At 41.4% G+C, this 21637-nt stretch overlaps 1 protein-coding gene and 1 non-coding gene across 2 annotated transcripts; both read left to right on the plus strand.

The window, feature by feature from the left end:
• The first annotated feature begins 16260 nt into the window (after nt 1-16260).
• Nucleotides 16261-16332, plus strand: Trnam-cau. Its single transcript has one exon. It is a non-coding gene; the product is annotated as a tRNA-Met (tRNA).
• Nucleotides 16333-18350: 2018 nt separating this feature from the next.
• On the plus strand, nt 18351-20848 carry LOC120451061 (microtubule-associated protein futsch). Its single transcript, XM_039634422.2, has 4 exons — nt 18351-18719; nt 18778-18860; nt 18921-19704; nt 19766-20848. The coding sequence occupies exons 1-4, from the start codon at nt 18516-18518 to the stop codon at nt 20714-20716; spliced, it is 2022 nt and encodes a 673-aa protein (XP_039490356.1). The 5' UTR covers nt 18351-18515; the 3' UTR covers nt 20717-20848.
• The last annotated feature ends 789 nt before the right edge of the window (nt 20849-21637 follow it).

Genomic DNA, 21637 nt, shown 5'->3' on the forward strand with positions numbered 1-21637 from the left:
TGTGAGTGAATTAACGCGTCTGCGAGTAAAACTCTGCTAATGGCAGTGGCAACAGCCGTGGGGCCAGGGCTCCAAGAAGGGTTCCACAAGGCAACTTTGGTCTGGCGACTTTGAAAACTGAAATTTTTCACATTAATGCCAGTGGCTGCAGCGGCAAGCGCACACAACACAACGATGACTGTGCATTAGAACGCGTGCATACGTGGCGGATGCGCAATGTGGCGAGTGGTTTGTGCACTAATTCAAAGGCACTCTGCAGGCTGCTAGGAGGTGTGCTTTAAAATAACAAATGCTGGGAGATATTCCCACAATTAACTCATTTTGTTAAATAGAGTAACCTACCTCCTCCAAAGCTACTTTATTTACAGCCTTGTAAAAGAAATAAAGTTCCCACCATAAATATTTCGCATGGCTACAACCAATTCGATTCGCTACATTGTCGCATTCATACTTTATGATTGTCTGCCGGCGCTAGGTGTTTATGGGTCACGGTTAAGATAAATGTGGCGCAGAGTGTAATCAAATCACCATATATCTATATCTACATGAGCTCTCACAATATATATGTACTCGTATGTGTAAAGCTGGCGGACAGATGCAATGAACAGGGGAGCTTTATGGGTATTGTAGGTAATTTATGGGGTTTTTCCCGAGTGTGTCGATTGAATATTGATCATGTACCGCATCACGTATACGAGCGGTGGACGTGGGTGAAATCGATTCACCTACATATAAGATGTATGCTGGCGATTACAGATTTATAGATTTTAAATTGCACTAGGCCCTAGATGATAGAAAAGTTACTTATTCCCCCTAATGGTAGCCTGCATTTTGAAGGGCATTAATTTTTAAATTGGTGCGGATGAAAGGGATTTTTTCAGAGTACTTTGTCTTGTAATTTCACCATCAACATTTGCACTTGGACAATTCTGTTTGAGTTAGCGAAAGATCCATCCATTTACATCAAAGTAACGCAAATTGCCTTCCGTTCGCCCACGCACTTTCTGTGAATCCAATAAAGCAATTTTGTATTGTCAATTTAATAAAGCCTTTTATCGAGTGTATATAAATGGATTATGCCCTCCAAGCCAAGCGCATATTTATTAGAAAACTTTCACGCTCCGTCGGCTGCAAAGGAGGCAAAGTGGATGAGTAGGATTTACTTGGCCCAACACGGGGTATTGATATTTATGGGGATTATCTATCAATTAGGGAGCGCAACTTCGTATTAAGCGGCTCTGCCAGCGAGTTACCTTCAAGACCGCTGAAACTTAAATGAATGTCAGTCTGCTGCGGTCTCTTTTTGTTTGCCTGTCCTTAGATATTATTTTGTGCTTTATTTTGTCTTGTGACAACTCAGTCCTTTATAGTGGGGCCGTCAGTTGGGGCAACAATTTTCGTCACGTCACGTCACGCCGCACAAAGGAATATCTTGGCACATTCATCAAAACAGAACAGCGCAGTACAGAACGCAAGCAGCCGTAGTGTTTGCAGTCAACTTGTCTGCAGTTTCACTACAACTGCAGCTGCAACTGCAACTGCAACTGCATCTGAATCCAAATACGAATCAGAATGTGAATCTGCTGAAATGCAATTGTTGACAGTACAAAAGAAGTGACAAAAGGTCGCCTGTGCTAGTTGGCCACCTTCTCGCTTTAACTGGCCACCGAGTAGGCCAATTGGAACGTGCAATTATTTAGGCCACATGGCGGTCGCTGGCCCAGCAAGGTTAACTGCCAACCGCCAATGGGTTAGAGCTTATACACTCAAAGAAAAATATATTCTAGCTGCATATACTCAGAGCCATTAGGTTTTATTCAGTAAACCCTTCTGAACTTATAATTGAAACAATCAACACGAGTTGCGGTTAAATACAGCACAACTTCCGTTCAAGTTAGTAAACTTTTTCTTCAAGTGTACCAAGGGCGTAGGCGCAGTCCGAACTATAATCTGGGTGTACTAGGTTGCCTTGGCTTTGGTTAAAAGTTGGCCGCTGGCAGAGAGGGTCATGAAACGCCTGAATGCGCAATGAGTGAAATTCAAATACAAACCGTGTTTGAATGAATGCGTCGAGAAGTGGAAACCCTGCTCCTGCGAACAAGCCCCTCTTAAAAAGCCCCCTCGAAAACCCACGCCCCTGTGCCCCCTGGGCCAAAAGTGAATGCCTGAACAGTTGACTGGGTAAATAAGTGAAGAGGGTTGTAGAGGGACGTGCTGGCTGTGGGCGTGGCACGCCCTGCTTTTAGAAATGTCCTTGGCCTATGTGCAGTGGCAATTGATGAATGCATCGACACAAGTCTCGTTCCTCCTACTCCACCTCCTCCTTCGTCCTTGCGTCCATTAATGTGAATTAAGGTTTCTTTCATTCGAGGCACCCTGGATATCAGAACGATGAAAACTCATGAGCCATATGCATATCCGCCAACGGCCAATGGAGAGGCATTAAATTTTATTTGAAGCCACTGCAATTGAATTACATTCTGCGAATTGCGGATATGTGGTCGCATCAAATTTAAGATGCTCTGAAGTTCCAGAAAAACATTTTTCGAATGGCGCACTAAAATTTTATTCTACTGGCAAATAACTGCCAGCAGTTGATAAACATTTTCATAAAGCTGTATTATTTGGCAGTTGCAGTTGTAAAGCTAAAGTGAAATTTGGTAAAGTTTTAAATTTAAAAATATCAAATCTGTTTGCGAGAAAACTTTTGCCCAGTCATAAATTGCTTTGGCTTGCAGAGACAGCTGGAAAATCAAGCCAAATAGCTTAAATAAACAATAAATAACTCATACGCAGCGTGCGCCAGCGGCACTTGAGCATAATACGCGAGGCTAATGCAGCCAAGTGGAGCATAAAACATTTGTCTAAGCCATGACTTTTAGGATAATCCAGCGCACACACACATTGTCCCTTCGCAGAGTGGATGTCTCTCCATATACGAGAATATGCGAATATATATACATATGTACATACTATGTGTAGTACATATGGTACATATATGTATACGAGTATAGCCCAGTTCTCCTCCAGTCGCTGACACTTTCATTCAGATTCTGCCGTCTGCGATGGGAACTCATGTGTTATGGCATTCTTTTGTCTTGCGACGGGCCAAATTATACGCTGACACAGCGGGAAAGCGCACAGATTTTCCGCCTTGGGGAAAACCCCCATTCGGCAAAGGGGGGTGCATTTTAATAAACTGTATTCAAATGGCTGTCAACGTTTAACCTTTTCGCTGCGTTTCTCCGCTAACGCATCCGACCAATCGCAATTATTTCTAGCCCACATTCTGCATTCTAGTTTGAGGAGTGAGCACTAGAGCTTTGGTGGCAGGATAAGACAATAAATTGCACAACTAGCACTGACAGATACAATTGCTGGTCATACTTCAATTTCAAAGTGCGGTTTTTTAGTTACCGCAATGGGCAGCCAAAAACCGCAACAAAGTTCAATTGAAATGCAGCAGAATCAAAAGAAAAATCACACAAATACCCAAATGGCATAGAAAAAATGCGACAGAATGGAAAAAGAGAAGAAATTGTGTTAAAGTCGGATCCATCACCACTTCTGTGCTGTAAGCAAAGTATTACTTTGGAAGCAAACAATCACCACAAAATATTTTAAGCTAATAAATGAGGTGTTAGAATGTAAAGTATGTAGTGACAAATTAGGGAATAATTATAATGCCGATCAAAAAGTTTGCACAACATTGCGTTTATAATTCACGGGGTTATTATGTTTTGCCCAGCAAAAGCGGAGTTTCTAAAATATTCGAGTATTCAAAACAAAGCTCCCGCTTACCGGACGTTTAAACTTCCGCCGTGTGCATGTCTATTGTAAAGTGTTGAACAAAATCCATTTCGTTTCGGTCACCACGGGATGTTGTGTCGCCACCTTTCATTCAGCATGTATATATACATACGTATATAGTATATGCATAAGCCACCCACTGTGCTGGCATAAACCTGAACACTCCCCAAAAATATTCTGCGCCAGAGTAGCAAAACGCATAAGTTGGAAAGTTTGGCAGAGCTACGCAGATCCGCGGTATTCATTAGCATGCAAATTTGAAAATTTATCAGTTTGGCGGTCGAAATCCTTTTTTATTCCGGCGACCAACCGCATCTGTATAAGCCGTGAGTGCGCACACATACACCGACAAGGACGAACTTTTATCACAGGACGAAAGTGGAAGAGTATTTATGGTGGTTTGCTGGTTCGTCGGCTGACATGCAGAGCAGCTGTGACAAGCAGTAACACAAATAAGCAATTTGCCGTGTCCCACATAGTTGGCATTAAAACTTCTAAGTGGCAGAAACTTGTAAGCTAAATATTTTTTGCAATTAATAGTTTCGCATTTATATACAACTGAAAGTATGCTTGAAAAGCGAGTGATTGCTGATAGAAGATTGAAAGCCTCAGTGGTTGGAGTGGTCCCTTTGAAGATTCACTTCTTGGTCGATCTTTTCTGAGTTTATGTAAAAAACATATACCCTGACTGACCCTCCAATATTTCTTATCCCCTTGCCTTTGCTGCAGTTTTTCCGGCAGACTTACTGGCCCCAACTAATGGAACCGGTCAACAACAACAATCTGTACGAATGGCTTGGATGAGAGCGCCCTCATATCGGGGCACTTGATGCTCTATTTACCCGCCCAGGGCGAAACATCAAAGGCGAATCAGCCGATGCCCGGAGCTATATAGTTGCAGCAATCAACTGCTGTAAAATTGCCTCAGCAGCCGGGGGGCTTCTCCCAGCTCCTGACAGGTGGGACACCCCAACGACGCCCCAATGAACTCACATATTTGCACAGTGTGGCCAAATCCCGTCGGCTAGAAGGTAAATAAATGTGGCCACAACCGGTAGTCATCGTCATTCCAATTCCCAGGACGAGAACGAATGGACAAGTGGGCTGGACTGACCGCAGGATCGCCCATCGTCCGTCGCTCATCGCCTGTCGAACTGTCAGGTACACTGTCATAGTGTCATCCTTGGGGCCCTCGAGGGATGTCCTGTTGACATTCCATTGTCCATGGGTTTTCTCGGATCAGCTTTTAAAGTATTTGAGGCCAAAATCATTTAGCCCCAGCTTCAAATGCATTCTGTCTACTTTTTATTTTATATTTTTTTGTTCACTCCTCCCTGTTCACTTTTTTTGCAGTTTTTGCAGGTCCTTTGTTTTGCGGAGGCGGTCCAATGAATTGGTGTAAACACTCGGGGCGTCATTCTGTTGCCATCGCAAATGCTTTCTGCACCCGTTTCCTGACATCTCCGCCTGCAGTGCTTAGACAATGGTTAAGCACCGCCCGTTGTCGTCTGGCCTCCCGATTCTCCCCTCGGAATATTCATTTTTAATAGTCAGGACATAGTCAGGAGGACAGGAGGCGTTCTGTGGGCTGCAGCCTTTTTAATTCATCTGCGTGGCTGGCACGCATTGCCCTGGTCCCTCGGGCGGATGAGCAGGATGCAGCTGGATGCAGCTGGAGTGGCGCAGGATATTGCGACATTTAAGCAAATATCCCAGATCCCAGGCCTCATTCCAGTAAGCGACTCCCAGTTGTTGCACAATTATGGATGCCCTGCCCCAGTATTTGCTCAGCTCGCAAAACCCCAAGCCCAAGGGTTAGCCCCTCAGCAGCCGAGGCACAATTGAAATGTCATCTGCACACCTGCAAAATTAGTTAAACCCAAATCCCCACCTCCCTCTCACTTGAAGGCTGCATAAACATTCGTAGGCCAACAATTGATAAGGTCTTTGGTGAAAATACGACCTGGAAACTGCCATGTCCTTCGCTTTAAATGAAATGCATAAAATTGCCGTAAAGTGTGGCATTATGCAAGCGCCTGTCAGAATTTATGGCACTCAGATTATTTTGCAAGTTTGTTGCTGCTTGGCGTATTAAATGATTTTCCCTTTAATTGCATTTGTTTGCTTCCCTCTAATTGTTTATTTCAAATATTGTAATGCCATTAGATAGCATGAAATATGGTAAATTTATGTGGCTGCACCTAATGGGTTTTTTATAACTCCTATTCATTAGTGTTCATTAGTAGAAAATTATTTTCTGAATGTTTCTATTGCAAACGGATGTTTATTTTATTTCAAAAATATGATTATTAACGGAAACATTATATTAATGCTTAGTAATTATAATGAAATACACCAATTTTTTGCTCCTCTTGGAGCAACAAGAACTCAGGTTACATATTACAGCCTAGAACATTTATCCACTTTAATTTACGTTGCCAGTAATGAAAATGTATTTGTTTGCATTTTAATTTCATATGCTTACAGGTTGCCGTGTTAATTAATGAAGGCCCCTGCCTATGACTAATTATTTGGACGATTCAGGGCCAAAACCTGACGGACGGAACCCGGAACTTCGGAACGTGGACGTATCCTGGCATCTCCGGCAGCAACAACAAGTGGTCCCATGTGCTCGTCCCGAAGTGGCGGCGCTACACTAAATTGCTTTTAATTATGCTGAAAACGAAGACAATAATGAAACAAAAAACAGCAAAAATATGCGAGTCAGAGTGAAAAGCTCGTGCTGTGCGCTTTATGGCTCCTGGCATACTTCACAACAGGCCGCAGAAGTGCGCCACGACCAAGGACTCGGTTTCCAGGACCCCGGACTCCGGAGCCAGAAACCAGGATTCCAAGCTGCAGAACCCCGAAGGGAAGCGGCTGAGTTTGGCCACGGGCTTGGGTTTCATTTTCAGTTCTGCACTGGCGGCCAACGGAGCGGAAATGAATTGTTGAATGCGAAGACTGGGCAACTTTGCCATGGTGTTTTATGAACAATTCGAGTCAAAGTTGGTTGTTTTATTGCCTTCATTATTCCATTTGTTTCAATTAGCGACAGCTGTTTAGAGGCAGGCGAAAAGGAGTCAAGTCTGCGACTGAAATAATGCCGGAGTGGTGCAGAGGTGAATCAAAGTGTTAAGTTAAGTGATTAAATTGCAGCTGCTTTTACTTTTACTGCACTCCGTTGATCACTTAATTGCGTGGCATAGAAAAAAATGCACTTAGTCCAGTTAAAAGGTAAAATTCCATTAAACAATGATAGCTGAGTGGCTGGAACTTAAAATTTAAAAATATAATATAATTTTAAAGTTTTTTAAGCACAATCTAAACAACTTTTCAGAGTGAAACAGACAAAATCATGACAAGACAGGTGAAAAATGCGGCCCAGATTTCAATAAAGTACGTGTCCAGCCTCCAGTGACTGTAAACTTTATAAAAGTTTAAAACATTTGGTAAATGTAAATGATGAAATTTCAGGTAAAATCGCTTCAGAGCTTGAGGCATTCGCTTTGCTGTTCAGTTCCATTCGTAAAACCAAAAGCTATACATGCCTTGTTGTTTGAGCAAATAATTTCCGAAACTTCTCTCGAAATCAAACAAAAGAACATGCAGTTGAAGGGCCACAAGCGACTTCATTAACAAAACAAACAGCAGCCGCATTTCTCATTTCAACAACAGTTTATTTTGCCCTCAACTTGACCCCAACCTCCACTTTCATCTCCACTTTCATCTCGAGTCCATTTCCATTTCCACCTGGTGAGGTTACGATTGCAGCAGGCTTTATTCATGCGCGAATCCCGAGTTAAACATGGCATGTAGCAGGAATGTATGTACATACACACATATTATATAGACCTAGTACGTGTCCACCGACTGGATCGTGTGACTTTTGCATATTAGCCCAGAACTAGTTGGTTAGTTTGCTGCCAAGTTTCCAGTCGAGTCACGCGCTTCCGACGACTTCTTCTGCCATCTTTGTTCGCACTGTCAACAATGTGTAATTTTATAAACTCCAATGTTGGCTAACTAACTTCCGGCTTCATGATTGCACCAACAGCCAGCCAATGTTCGAATCAAAGAAATATCGGGGTAATTGCCACATTATAACCTAGGTTTATTTTTAGTTTATTAGAAGCAGCGCCATTGGAAATGGACTGAAAAGCTTGTGGCAGTACAAACAGAATTGCGAAATTATTTGTATTAGTTTTTAGACACATAATTTATTTGACAGTGCATTGACTGTGAAAATATCCATTTTCCTCTGCTTACAATTCCCAACATGAGTTCGCCCATGTTTGCTTTAATTTCTGCACTAAAAAACATGACTGAAAATTCCCGAGCTGAAGCAAATGCGGTCAGGGAGCCGCCCTTGACTGACTGCGCCCCCAAAACAAGGACTTCTTACCCACGTCCTTCGTCCTTCGTCCTGCGGCCAGATGACAAGCAAAAGTGTGGAGCAGACAGACAGGCGGACGTTCTGGCACGTGCCTACACATAAATATGTATGTAAAACAAATGCTGGAAATTAAATTGACTGAAATTTTATGGCCAAACTACGTGAAAGGCAGCGAAATGTTTGTATAATTTGTGAGCAATTGTCGCAGGCAAAACTCGGCCGGAATTTAACTTCGTTGTCAGGGAAATCAGAAAATCAAGCTTTAAGCCATGTGATAGTGGTAGTAGTGCAATCAGGGGTTTCTCGATTGCAGTTTGCCGAAGGATGGCACAGAACTCACTAACGATCTGCAGTCAGACAAAGGATATGCTCTCGTTCGAATGTCCTGGCTGTAAACTAACTGGAATTATCGTAAACGAATTTGTTATCTCTGCGTAACATGACAACCAGCTAAAACAATAAAATTTCATCATCCGCTTTTGTGTGCAAGAAGACAGCATTCAAAGGCAACCGCGTGCCTCGGCTGCATTTTCCCTTTATGGCCAAATTTCGCATTTGCAGATAAAGGGGCGGGGCCTGGGCGGAAAAGCCGGAAAAGCTGGAAAAGCGTATTCGGTCGGAAGCCAAAAGCCGAAAGTGTTTGACAGCAATATATGCGCAGGCAGTGCGAGTACTTAGTGCGACCCATGACTGAAATTATGTCCGCATCAGCAGATATTTATGCAGTCTAATGCATCTGGTTCAATGGGACTCGCAGATTTACGGCTTGTGGCTATGCATTCCAAAGGAGTGTTAGTTGGCCATCGGAAAATCCCTTGCTTTCCGACGAGAAATCGTTGCTAATGCTGAATGGAATACACCCATTCCTTAAAGCTTAACTCATCGTTTCAGTTGTGGAAAAGATATTAAGCTAGTAGCACATCTTTGAATGTGGTACACGAGCTAGCTTGTGGCCTAAAAGCCTTTTGAATGTAGTTATAGACTACCTAGGTATTCATTTAGAATTTCACTATTTCCGTTATGTATAGAATGCAAGGCACTCAGAGGTCTATTAGGGCATATTCCTTTGTTGCCTTCTGTAATTAAATGATAATATATTGTGTATGATAACGTGCCAACATATCCGTGAAAAACTCCGCAGCAGATGATGATAGCAGGAAATCGTCTTAAATAGGCAATAATCTACGGCAGCAGGGGCAAGTGCAGCGTGATGCAAACTGATAGCAAATCTGTGGCCTTATTACAGGCAACTGAGACATCGCCATCACCATCATCATCATCATCGTCGTCGTCGGTGGTGGCAAGACGAGGGGGTCATTGGGAGTCCGGGCGTGAAAGCCGCTTGAGGGAATAGATATAGATGCGGGCCCATGTTGCAACATTGGCGGTGTTCATGTTCTCGGCACTGCTCTGAATGTCCAGGAGCCACTTCCGGCCTGAATGCTCGGGAAACACAAACAGAGCCTGCTGTCCAAGGACATCCTTCTTGGGCGATTGCAACACCAACTGGAGCTGCCCTCCACTCCACTTCACTCGCCCAGAGATTGCTTTGTTATTCGTGTGTTTGCCTGCAATGTTGGCCAGCCACTTGGAGGACGTGGCATTTGTTTTGGCCCCAGCCCCGAGAATTCCGGCTAATCAATAGACGGTGACCGGTTAGGGGGGAAATTCAGAGTTTACCTAGGCATTCAATAGAATCGAGCAGCTCGAATTTGGAGCACAGAGGCTTTTGCCTTCCGCAACACAGAAATGGGAATACAAATGTTGTGTGCTTACAGTGGAAAATAGTATGTTATAAAATATATATATAAAATATAAAATGCATACTGGTAATCCAAAGGTAGCATCCGTCAGATTCTGCAGCCTTTATCTCTGGAGCTGCATGATCCCGCTGACCGCGCTCCTTTTTCATCTGCGTTGCCCGATATCCGAGTTATACAAGCACATATCACGTCCGAGTCCTTTTGATGTGCGGATAGGGGCTGTGGGATGTAGGATAAGGGATGTGGAATGTAGGATGTAGGACGCAGGGTGTATTATGGGTGGCATCCATGGGTTTTTGTGTGCGGTGCCGCCAGGTGACAAGGTGTTGGCTTTCGCGTGGATTTCAGTTGCCGCGGCGGGCCGCACCGAGCTCATCACCTGTCCGTGGTCCCAGTCCCTGCTCCTCCGTACTACCACATCTACACATCCCTATCTATCTACACCTGTCGTGGCTGGCTGTGTGATTAGCCAGGTGGCACGTATGCGGACCTGGCAAGCAGCCAGATGCTTCTTCAATCAGATGTCAATTACGCTGAAGATTACCAGGGATTTGTGGCTCTTTTGTGCGCGGCCTTCTTTTTTCCTGCGAAGATTATGAGTGCTCTGGGACTATCTGCAATCTTAACTTGGAATGCATATATGTATATACGCCCACGGTCATGTCAACAAGTCAATTGCTTGCCATAAATTACTCATACGCCCCGTTCGAGCGTTCGAGCGTTCGAGCGTTCAAGCGGCCGCCTGCTATCATTATTATTATCCCCCAGGGGCCACTTGGTCCTGCTCAATAGCAGTGTATAAATTTGTAAGCGAAAGATAAATAAGTTTTCCTGCTGCGACGACGACCTTCACGATGACGCAACATTTCGTATGCTTGGATCGATAAAATCTTTGGTAATTTAGCCAAGGGAGCCAAAGGAAAAGGCAATCTGCAAAAGCGTGCCCAACTGAATTTCAAAATCCCTTTACTGCAACACCTTTTCATACTATTGATATGCGTTACCTTCAAGCGCCTGAGTGAATTGCGAAAAAACATTTATTATTAATTAAAAAAAAACTGAAATCCACTTTCAACAGTGGCGCGAGGTGGGCAACAGCTTGCTGCTTAAAAATCATTGTAAAAATCGTCGCTCGATGAAAGTTTAATCGTGATGCAAGCGCGTATAAATTTCACATAATATGGCCAGCAACAGTTGGCTTTAATGGATCCGATACGGAAAGCGGAAAGTTGCCTACTTTTTATGGCTCACTTTCAAGTCTGGTGCGGATGAATATATGTGCATATATCAAACAGAGGGGATATGTTCCACGCATCCGCATTCGCATCCGCATCCGCATCCGCATTGTAACCTCTTTTTGGTAGATATCCCACCTGCTGGCAAGCGGCAAATGTAAATAAGCATAAAATCCAATTTTCTGTTAGCTCCCTGCGTGTTTGCACGGCGTCTTCTGCTTTTTTGGAGCAACTCCTCGGTCTCTCTCCTGCTCCGCTGCTCATGTCCTGTCTGGATACAAGGATTCAAGGATACAAGAATAGGGGGGGGGGGGGCTGCTGTCAAACCCACTTGAAGATTCGCAATCAACGCCCCGGGCAAAAAGCAGGCAGGTGAGCATCAATTGAAACCATTCCCCTTTTGATCTGACAGCCGAAAGCTCACTGAAATTCACCCAATTTGGGTCACTCTGCTGGTGCGTTGTGTGTGTTGCTGTGTGTGTCTCTAGGAGAAGTGGCACGTTACGTAATAATTTATGATTACCCCATGTGGCAGGAAGGCGACTACAAAAAAAAAAAGGTTTACTGCAAACTGACAGCCGACTTCTGCGGCTAATCTAAATAACATAATCAGATTTGTCAGGCGAAACAAAAAAGTGGCAAGAAACTGACCGCCCAAAACTCGCATATGTTCCCACTTGAGTTAAGCACATTTGGCAAGCTCATTTGCATATTTGACTTGATAAAAAGGGTGCAGACTACACAGCTTGTTTTTCCAGGCATTTTTTCCTGTTTTGTACTTTTTCGGACATCTGTGAATAAATAGAAAATTCCAGAGTTCACAATAGATTCCACTGCGAGTATTTTTGAACAAAACATGCAAGATTGGTTAGCTTACTTTTATATATATACATTTTGTTTGCAGGGAATTATAAAACTAAATCAAATCATTTACAATCATTATGATTGGTTAGCAATAAAACAGCTGCTTGATTGTCTTTAATTGAAACCCTTTTCTGAATGCCCCGCATTAGCCCATATTATTCGATTGCTTTCTTTGCCATGCAAACTCGACCAGTTTTAGTTACCGACTCATCTGTAAATGCATTACCAAGGCCCAAATGCGATTGTTTGTGCATTTGTGTGAGTAGGTGGCACACAAAACTTCCGCCCCCTTTTAGTTGCAATCTCTCATTTGAATTTTGGCTGCGAAATTGTGTGTGCATCAAGAAAATAATAGATATGAGGGCATTGTTGATTGCTAACATTTTTGAGTTATGAGCTGGATTGTTATGGCTTCATGTAAATTGGTTTTGCTACACAATTCGCCCTTTCAGTATGGTTATTAAATTCTTCCAGTTGCACAATTTGAAAACAAGCGCTGCTCATATTTCTAGTTTGAAACAAGCTCTTTTTGTGTTTATTTAAAAGAATCTCTACATCTTTAACAAAGGTTTATAAAAACAGGCAGTAAATATCAGTTCCATTTATTTTAAAGTAGCTTACTTTCCGATACCTTGATAAAACTTTTTAGCAATACATATAAATGTCTTGAAATTTGCAACTTGAGCCAACGGTGACAGCTGTGGCAAGTGTCTTCAAATCGATTAGCATAAAACTGATAATAAACTAAACTTATGTTGTTCCCGGAATGCCAACAGCTTGAGCATCAGCAGAATGACATGCGTCTTGTCTCTGTAAAATGCTGGCAAACATTTTTGCCTGCCAAAAAGCAAAAGTTGACTGAGATACTCGCAAAAGCGAACACAACAAAAACGGCTTTATTTAAGCACTTTTGCCTTCAGTTCGAAGCCACCTTTTCGACTTTTCCTGCCAGCCAAGGACACTTTAGCCTGCCAAAGATTATCAGTTCCACTTTAAATTATTATGATGGCACTGCCATCACCCCAAAAATCCACCCAGCAAATTACGGATCGTCCTGGCAAAAAGGAGCATCCAAGGACCCAAAAACAAAAGGGAGCGTATATCAATTTGGTGTTTTCCTTTTCGCGTTCGCCGCTTATCTTCATTTCTGGGCCACCGTTGGGTTTATGGTCAATTTTAGATTTTATATTTGCAGCTTTCGGTTTCTTATTGTTTTTCCGCGTGCTTTTCCAATGAACCCTAACCCACACCTCATCGCGAATTTATTTAAAATTTTTCCCCCATTTTCGTTTGATTTTATCGGCGTGCAACTTGTTTGCTTTCACTTTGCTTCGCCTTTGTTGCAGTTTTATTAGCTGGATTTTAAATCAATTGGGGTTTTATTTTGCTCTAGCCTTTGCTATTGCCAATTTCAATTGCCGTTTGAAGTTTAGCGGTTTTCGCCTTTTCAAAGGACAAAAATCTTCTTAGATTTAAACTTTTTAGCACATTTGTAGTCGCTATTAAGTCAAAATATTTCTTAAAAAAGAGGTTAACTGATTTTAAACAAAATGTCTGCCATTCAGCATTTTAATTCCGCTTTTTACAAAATATTTGCAAAGCTTTCAGCTGCTTTTTGGCAACGTTTCTAAATCGAAATGCAAATATTCCATTTGTCTAGCGATGCGGATTGATGATGGCTGATACTTTAAGCCGCTTTGACTCCAGTTTTCGCTTTTTCGGAAGCAACATAAAATCTCAAATTAGTTACCCAAGGTGGAGAATATTTGGATTCCTTGGCTATAAATTAGGTGATAATTGCATGCATTCCTTGATAAGTATAAAATAAATTCATTTGAATTCCTGTGAAGATTTCCAAATTAATGGCGAGTTTGCCAGCTCATTTATTATTAAATAATCTATAGATTCAGTGATAATCCAAAGGAGCTGATGGTAAGTACTTAAGAACCTTATTTCAGGAGCAGAAATTTTGAAATCACTCTTACTAAAATTATGGGTTTTAGCATTTATGACGGTCTAGTGAAAGGTATGTCTGTCCTTAAACCTTTAAAATTTCTTTGATTGTTCAAATTTTAAGCCCTATTGTTTCGCTACATCAATTTTTGTGACTTATACAAAATCGAAAAAAGAACCAGCTTAATATTAAGTGTAGAAAAATTAAATCATTTCGTGTTTTGCTAACACTTCAAGCGATGTTTATAAAAATGTACAACCTCAGTGAACCGTTTGCTTAGAGCATTCGTTTAACACTAATTCTGGCAACTAACGATTTGTCGGCTAACATAATGTTTCGCAGAAGGGAAATTTATCCAAGGAAAAGATTGAAAGACCTCTCCCAACCGTGCAACACGTTCGCTGCAACATGTTGCATGGGGACACAGTCTTTTATTTGTTTACGCATTGTGTGGAACTTGTCACAGATTCACTGGGTCTCTTAGCAGGGAAACCTGTTGCTAATTATTGGGCAAAATAGCTTTCCAGCTAACTTGAAAACTTGATAGATTCTTTTTGGATCAAACCATTTCGCTCCATCAACCAGCTTGCCACACTCAACAATTAAGTCGTTGTCGCCACAAGTTTATAATTGAAAATTATGAGCAAATTACTATCAGCGCCTAAGTGCACAAGTGTGTTGTGTGCTGAAATGTGTCACTTCGCACATATAAACTATATATATGTATGTATATATATGGCTGGTAATGACTCTGTCAGGCACACAACCTTCATGCGAAACATTGACGAACCGCCGCACTTTCTAGGCGAAACTTTTTCATTGCCCTCGGAGTGAAACTAAGTGAGGACCCACTTATGCGGCAGGCTCTGAAATTTAATATGTCAGTGCGTGTCTGAATAGAAAATGAAATTACCACGGCCTCAACTTGGCAACAAGCTTGGTTTAGACATGCATTTGTCGCAAAAATGGCAAAATGTTTCAGCACATTAAATTTGTTTGGTGCTTAAAGGATTTTATTGTAAGTTCAACAATTCGTGCTCTATAAGTTACAGCAATTACTGCTAGTTAGTTCAATTTGTAGGTGTCCTTGTGGCAATGTAATCCATTTAGCAATTAAACCGGACTCTTTGTTCCAATTATAATATTACAAATAGAATATCTATATATACAAAACAGTTGTCACTGCTTCACACTGAAACCCCATTTAAATTTATCAACAACTAAAAGTTTAATCGATTACTAAAGAGAATAAAAACTTAGCTTCCTCATTTTCCGTTGAAAAGAAACTAAGAAAATAAGAAAGAGGAAAACTTTTTCAATCACTCTCGCTTTGACATACTCAGTGGCTAGGGAAATGCGCAAGTTTTTGTTTTTTAATTAATGAGCCACACACAATAAACTGATTATGAAGATGATTAACTAGTGGGCAGCTGGGTAGCTTGAATGTCATTATCTGAAGTAATCAATTATCTAAAGTAGGCAATAACTTTGTGTTTCAATAAACATTTCTGATATGCGTTCGTTTTATGGGAAATAGATTATTCAAAAATCCTTCACTTAACTTTTATGCCCCATTGTTTATTTCAAGAAGCACGAGATTTCCGTTTATAGCCTTAGCAGCACTAATTTGCATTTTTATGATTTAATTTTCCAAATGCAATGCAATCAGCAGAAAATTGCCTATATTTATTGCTTTCGACCGCACTTCCGGTACATCATTAAAACTTAAAAAAATTATTCCTAGCTGCTTTGCTTGGTACTTTTTTATAAAAAGGCACTCTAGCTCATTTTTTCAAGAAGCATTCATTTAATGCTGAAGGACTAATATAAATTTGTTAAAGATAAACTCTTCATGTATCCGAAATCTTATTACTTTGAAATTATTACAATTCTCATTTCCGTTTTCGCATGTCATAAAAAGACTTGTTTTTATAGCTGCACTTTCAGTGTTGAGTACTTTAAAATGGGAGCTACATTTTATGCAGACATAAAAATAGTTTATTACAGCTTGATTTTAATAGAGTATGGCAGGATTTCAGAAATAATGGAGTCAAGATATATGTATCACTTGAAGAGTACTGCAAGTAATCGGAGTCCAAAGAGCCTCTAAGAAAAGAAGTGCTAAAGAGGTTTGATTTGCTTGGGTCTGAAATGTTAACTAGATAAATAAAAGATAAATATAAGATAATATAGATAAGATAATAAAGATAATGTATATAATATCAATCATTTCCAACAAGCAGAGTGGCGCAGTGGAAGCGTGCTGGGCCCATAACCCAGAGGTCCGAGGATCGAAACCTTGCTCTGCTAGTGATAAAAAGATTTTTTTATTTTATAAAATGTATACCTATTTGTTTAGTTATATTTTTAATAAATTTCGTACGTCCTGAAATGAATTGCAATGCTAGATGCTTCTACAACTTCAAATGATTATGCCTGATTTCTATTCCATGAATATATTTCGAAATACTCGGTAAGAATGGTAGAAATTTACTGTAATCCTGGTAAAAATTGTAAAAACTTTTTAAAAAGAAAATGCTACCCGTATTATATAACAAATCACTGGAATTTAGCTGCAGGAAATGCCGGGATCCAAAAGATTCTCTAATTCCATTCTTCAGCAGATTGGCCAGCAAATGCAAATAGAGCTGAAAGCAAAATTCTTTAATCAGGACTTTACATTCGCAATCTCCAGCACGCTCATATGTACGTTCTATATAATAGTGTGTGTTCCTGGCATTTTTTTATCTCTGCGTGCAATTCGATTTCAAATCCCAGCTCGTTGTGTGACGCAAGTAATTTTATTGCTGCCTTTTGACTGCTCACAAAAGCAGTTTCTTGCCTTTCAAAACGCTTGTCGATTGCATTTTCCATTCGCCGACAGAAAGTTGAACCGAAATTTACCTTTACGAGCCGAATGCAAATCGATGTTGTGGTAGTTGCATCTTCCAGTGGGAGGTCTTAAGTTCATCTACCCTTTCTTGGGGTGTCTCGCATTGGCTGAGTTACATGTTTTGAAAACTGTTACCAAAAGAAATCGATGTAGTCCTGATAGCACTTTCTCCATTTTTTAAAAGGATTTCTCCATCAATTTTATTCCATGTACTTTTTCTAAGTAGCCATTTCCAGACATTAATCGTACTATTTTTGTAAAAAGCCATGTTTACACAATATTGTGTACAGTTTTGTATTTCGTTGCCTTTGAGCCTTAACATTCGTTTTGCGCACCTGCCAATCGCTTTCTTTTTTAGGTCAGAAGCTGTCGCACTGCGGTCAAAATGCAATTGTATTCATCTGCTGTCCCGGCCTTAAAGTATGATGGAGCCATCTCGTTTTTTACCCAGCACGAGAGCACACGCGACGTGTGCACAATTAATCAAACAACTGGCAAAAAACGGAGAGCAAAAACAAGGAATATTCAATTATTCATACGCACTGTTAGTCCGAATGTGTGGCACATAACCACAAACAGGCGTCGCCAAACATAATGTTGATAAGTGTAAATGCCATATGTAAATGTTGTTCGTGCCGTGCCACGTCCAATTCACTTTTTTGGGGCACGATGCAAAAGTAAAGCCAGAGCGATTGTGACATAAAATCGAGTGGGTTAATGTTCATGGCATGAAATATGCGGCATGCGGTGAAAAAATGGGGCAACAACTTAATTCGATCGGAAGTCAGCTAATTGGGTGTGTCAGGTAACCAATAATCCTTCCTACAAGGGTTTCTAGACCACATGTATTATATAAATGCCTAATTTGACGATTACTACGCGTAAGCTTAACTGGAAAGTTAGGAGCTTTTAATTTAATTTTAAATTCCATCAAACTTTTGCGCTGTGCCAAGTGCAGCAATGGCGCAATTCAACTATCTAAATTGCAAAAACCAGGCACATGATGGAAAAACGTTAATGGCTCCACTGGGATGGAGGACGAAAAATCCAAAAAACCACATAGAACAGCCCACCCACTTGGGGCATAAAAACAGCATTAGCTGAAGGGTTCTCCAAAAATTGTTGGCCATGTGGGTAAACAAGAAAATTAATTGCTTGCACAAGCGCTAAATGCGATAAGGAACTACAGACAAAAGTTGTGAAATAAATAATGCAGACTGACCCTGTAAGTGTAATCTCGTTTTTAATAAGGGTGATGACTTCTTACCAGCCCAACTCAATGGTTTCAATTTGTTCATCTTCGATTCAATTATTAAGTTTAGAGCACAATATTTATTTAGCTCAAACTGTCAGTTGTGACAGATGAACCAGGGCCAAAGAGAACCAGTTCGCAAGTAGCCCTAACCAAATTCATTGAAAATGTGCTGGCAGGCAGTGAACTGGTAATACTAAATTGAACCATGTGCACTCGTAAATAAATAATTCATGCCCCAAAGAGAGTCTGATGGAAATAAGGTTGCAATAGCAGTAGAGCACATCGAAGTTGCATGAATTTTTAGTGCTCTGAGCGACCGAAATACAATAAAAAATATTTTGTAGCATGGTTTTTGTTTCGGGTTCGATGAGCTCGAGATACAATTGCCAATCGGGGACACACTTTACTATCGACAAAAAAAAAGGAAAAAGCAGGCCATCCGTAGCAATCAAAGCTGAAATAGCCGTGCACACACTGAAATATTCTGTTCTAGCGATTGTCATTCGGAAATCAGAAATGGCACCAGTTCACAAAGTAATATTTGCAGCGGTAAGTTACTTACTTCAACAACGAGTTATATCCGCATAAATAATCAACCCTTTCAAAGGAAGTCAAGGAAGCCGATCCAGTGGTATCCTCCGAGGATGTGTACTGCGTTTGTCGCCAGAGCCACAGCAATGGATTTATGATGTAGGTAGCTGCTGTTGTCCCTCATCCTCGCTCCTAACCGCTGTACCTAATCCCATACAGATGCTGTGACAATTGCAACGAGTGGTTCCATGGAGACTGCATTGGATTGCCCGCAGATGTTGGGGAACAGCACGACACCTTCTACTGCAGCGAATGTTGCAGCCAAAATCCCCTACTGAAGTCCACCTTTAAGGCGAATCCACCTACCAAAGCCAAAGTGAAGAAAGACGCGGATTCCATTCCAAAAACTCCAAAAAAAGCCAGGATTATCAATTCAGCCGGAGTCAAGCAGCGACCACGCAGGAAATCCACGTTTCTCCAGGACCCTTCGGAAGTTCCCATTCCAAAAACTCCGGCTGCAAAGACTCCAATGCGGCGCAGACAATCCGCGAGGATAGAGGTCCAGGAAGCAGCCAAGATCCTTAAAGGGTTGACGGAAGATGTTGAAGAATATCCCGAACAGTCAACAGCAGCAGATAAAAAGGTGAATCTAAAACCAAAAAGAAGTGCGAGGAACAAGGAACCAAGGCCAGTAGACGAACTCATAGAGGATGATCCAAAACCAGCTGAAATAGCCAAAAAGTTAGAAAAGACCTACAAATCAATAGGAATTCAATGCGACTTGTTCAGGGAGATGGCGCAGCAAGTTCCCACGTCATCCGAGAACTCTGGGAAGAAGAGGGGCACGTGCTTCACAGCCTTTTGCAGCCTAATCGCACGACCCGATTCAAGATACTGTTGCGATGAGTGTGGCAACTTCACCGCACTCACAAACGCATTCGCTTTGCGCCTTTTGCCCAATATGCCAGCTGGTAAAGTGGCCATGGCACCCGTTGGTTTTTTGGTAAGGGTATCTAATCTGTTAATCTAAAAAATAAAGAATTTATAATGCTCTAATTTTTCAGGTTCCAGACATAAGTCAGCAGCTATCGGACAGTGAGAAAGACTTTACACATAATCACAAGTCAAACAAAAATTCGCAGCCTACTGAGCCAGAAGTGGAAAACGAAGCGAAGGCTAGAAGGTCGAGGGCGGAAAGAAGGAAATCGAGATGTCGTAGTCCTAGCAATAGCTTGGTAAAAAGCCCAGATGGTCGCCAAGCACCAGCTAAAAAACCCAAGCAAGAGGAAGAACTTTCGTCCTTAAGGTCTAGAAGCTCACGAAAGACAGTTGCAGAATCTCGAGACATTACACGACCAGATGGTCGCCAAACACCAGCTAAAAAACCCAAGCAAGAGGAAGAACTTTCGTCCTTAAGGTCTAGAAGCTCACGAAAGACAGTTGCAGAATCTCGAGACATCACACGACCTGAAACGGAGTCACAACAAAAGATTGCCAAGGAATCTAGCACTAGTTCCAAGCGAATTTATTCTAAGACTCCTTGCGGGTCACCCAAGTCTTCCAGACCTTCTAGGAATGTATCCAAAACAGTGCCCAACAGTCCAGTCCCCCAAAAGAAAACTTCTAAACAAAAACATGCCACTAACTCCCCACCACGCGACAAAAGAGAGGGCAGAACACGAAAGCAATCTCTGGATGGTGCATCACCTTCAGAATCAAAAACGCCCCAAGTTAGTAGTACGGCAAGTTTGGCGTCTTCTTCTGGAAACAAGAGAGCCGTGCCAGCGACATCCAACCAAAGAAAAAGAAAGCAATCATTTAGCGAAGCGATAAACTACGATGCAACATTTGAGAATAGCGAGAAAACCAAAACAACAAGATGCATAGTGTCCGATAAGTTGCCAAAAGAGAAGGCTTTGGTGGCCAGAAAGAATATGATGATGAAGATGAGCTCGGAAAAGCAGCCGCAACAGCCATCAGGTGACTTACAAAAGGGAAAACGTAAGGGACATTAAACACTTGAAATCCTAACCACTATATACCCACAAAATAAACATCTCAAATAAATAACATGTTCACTTTCCTTTTTTGCTTATCTGTTCCCCCCACCAAAACTGCTGTGAAATCAAACAACCATTTAAAGAATAAATCTCCGAATGTGTCACATTTGTTGACCAACGAAAGTTTCAATTTTGGCACGTCCCCTGGGGCGTATACGTGATGTGAACCTTCCATCAAATTTCCATCAGTCAATGGTTTGGAACAATGGCCGAAACGAAAAAGCCAAGCTTAGCGAACATTTGCGTCTCTATTCTTCTTTCGAAAGTATAAAAATAAATAATCCACATTTATCTTACAGAAACAGAAAACAGAAAATATATATATATAGATAAGAGGAATTATTTCGGTTGGCTTTCAGGCAGCGCTTTGATAAGTTTTTACCATTTACGATTTTTCACACGTTGAGAAAGTTATTTTTGTGGCCATAAAATTGATATACGGTTGAGCTTTTGTGTGTGTCCTAAGGATATGTTTTCATTATTCGGCTGCTGGGATTTGAACCTCGGCTTATTGACTCTAGGAATTGTCATTTGCAGCATTTGCTTTTATTTCATTACTCATATCCATAGTTTACCTACTCCGCCAATCATTCATACGCCATGTGTTACGGCACAGAAATAAAAAGCCGTGACAATGATTGACAGCTTTGCGCATTTCTTGCATCGCAATTGAATATGGGTTTTCAGCCCCCCAGAGAACAGAACAACTGTCGTAAAATGCGGATGCGAATGCGGACATAAAAAATAACTGCAATAACTAGATATGGCCACTAAATTTTTTATTGCAAAGATGCCAATTTTCACTGCAACATACAATACTAAAGTTCGGCGCAGTTTAATATCCAATTAGAGCGCAGTTTGCACGGTTCATTTCGT

This window comes from Drosophila santomea, chromosome 2L, assembly GCF_016746245.2.
Source record: "Drosophila santomea strain STO CAGO 1482 chromosome 2L, Prin_Dsan_1.1, whole genome shotgun sequence".
Lineage (NCBI taxonomy): Eukaryota > Metazoa > Arthropoda > Insecta > Diptera > Drosophilidae > Drosophila > Drosophila santomea.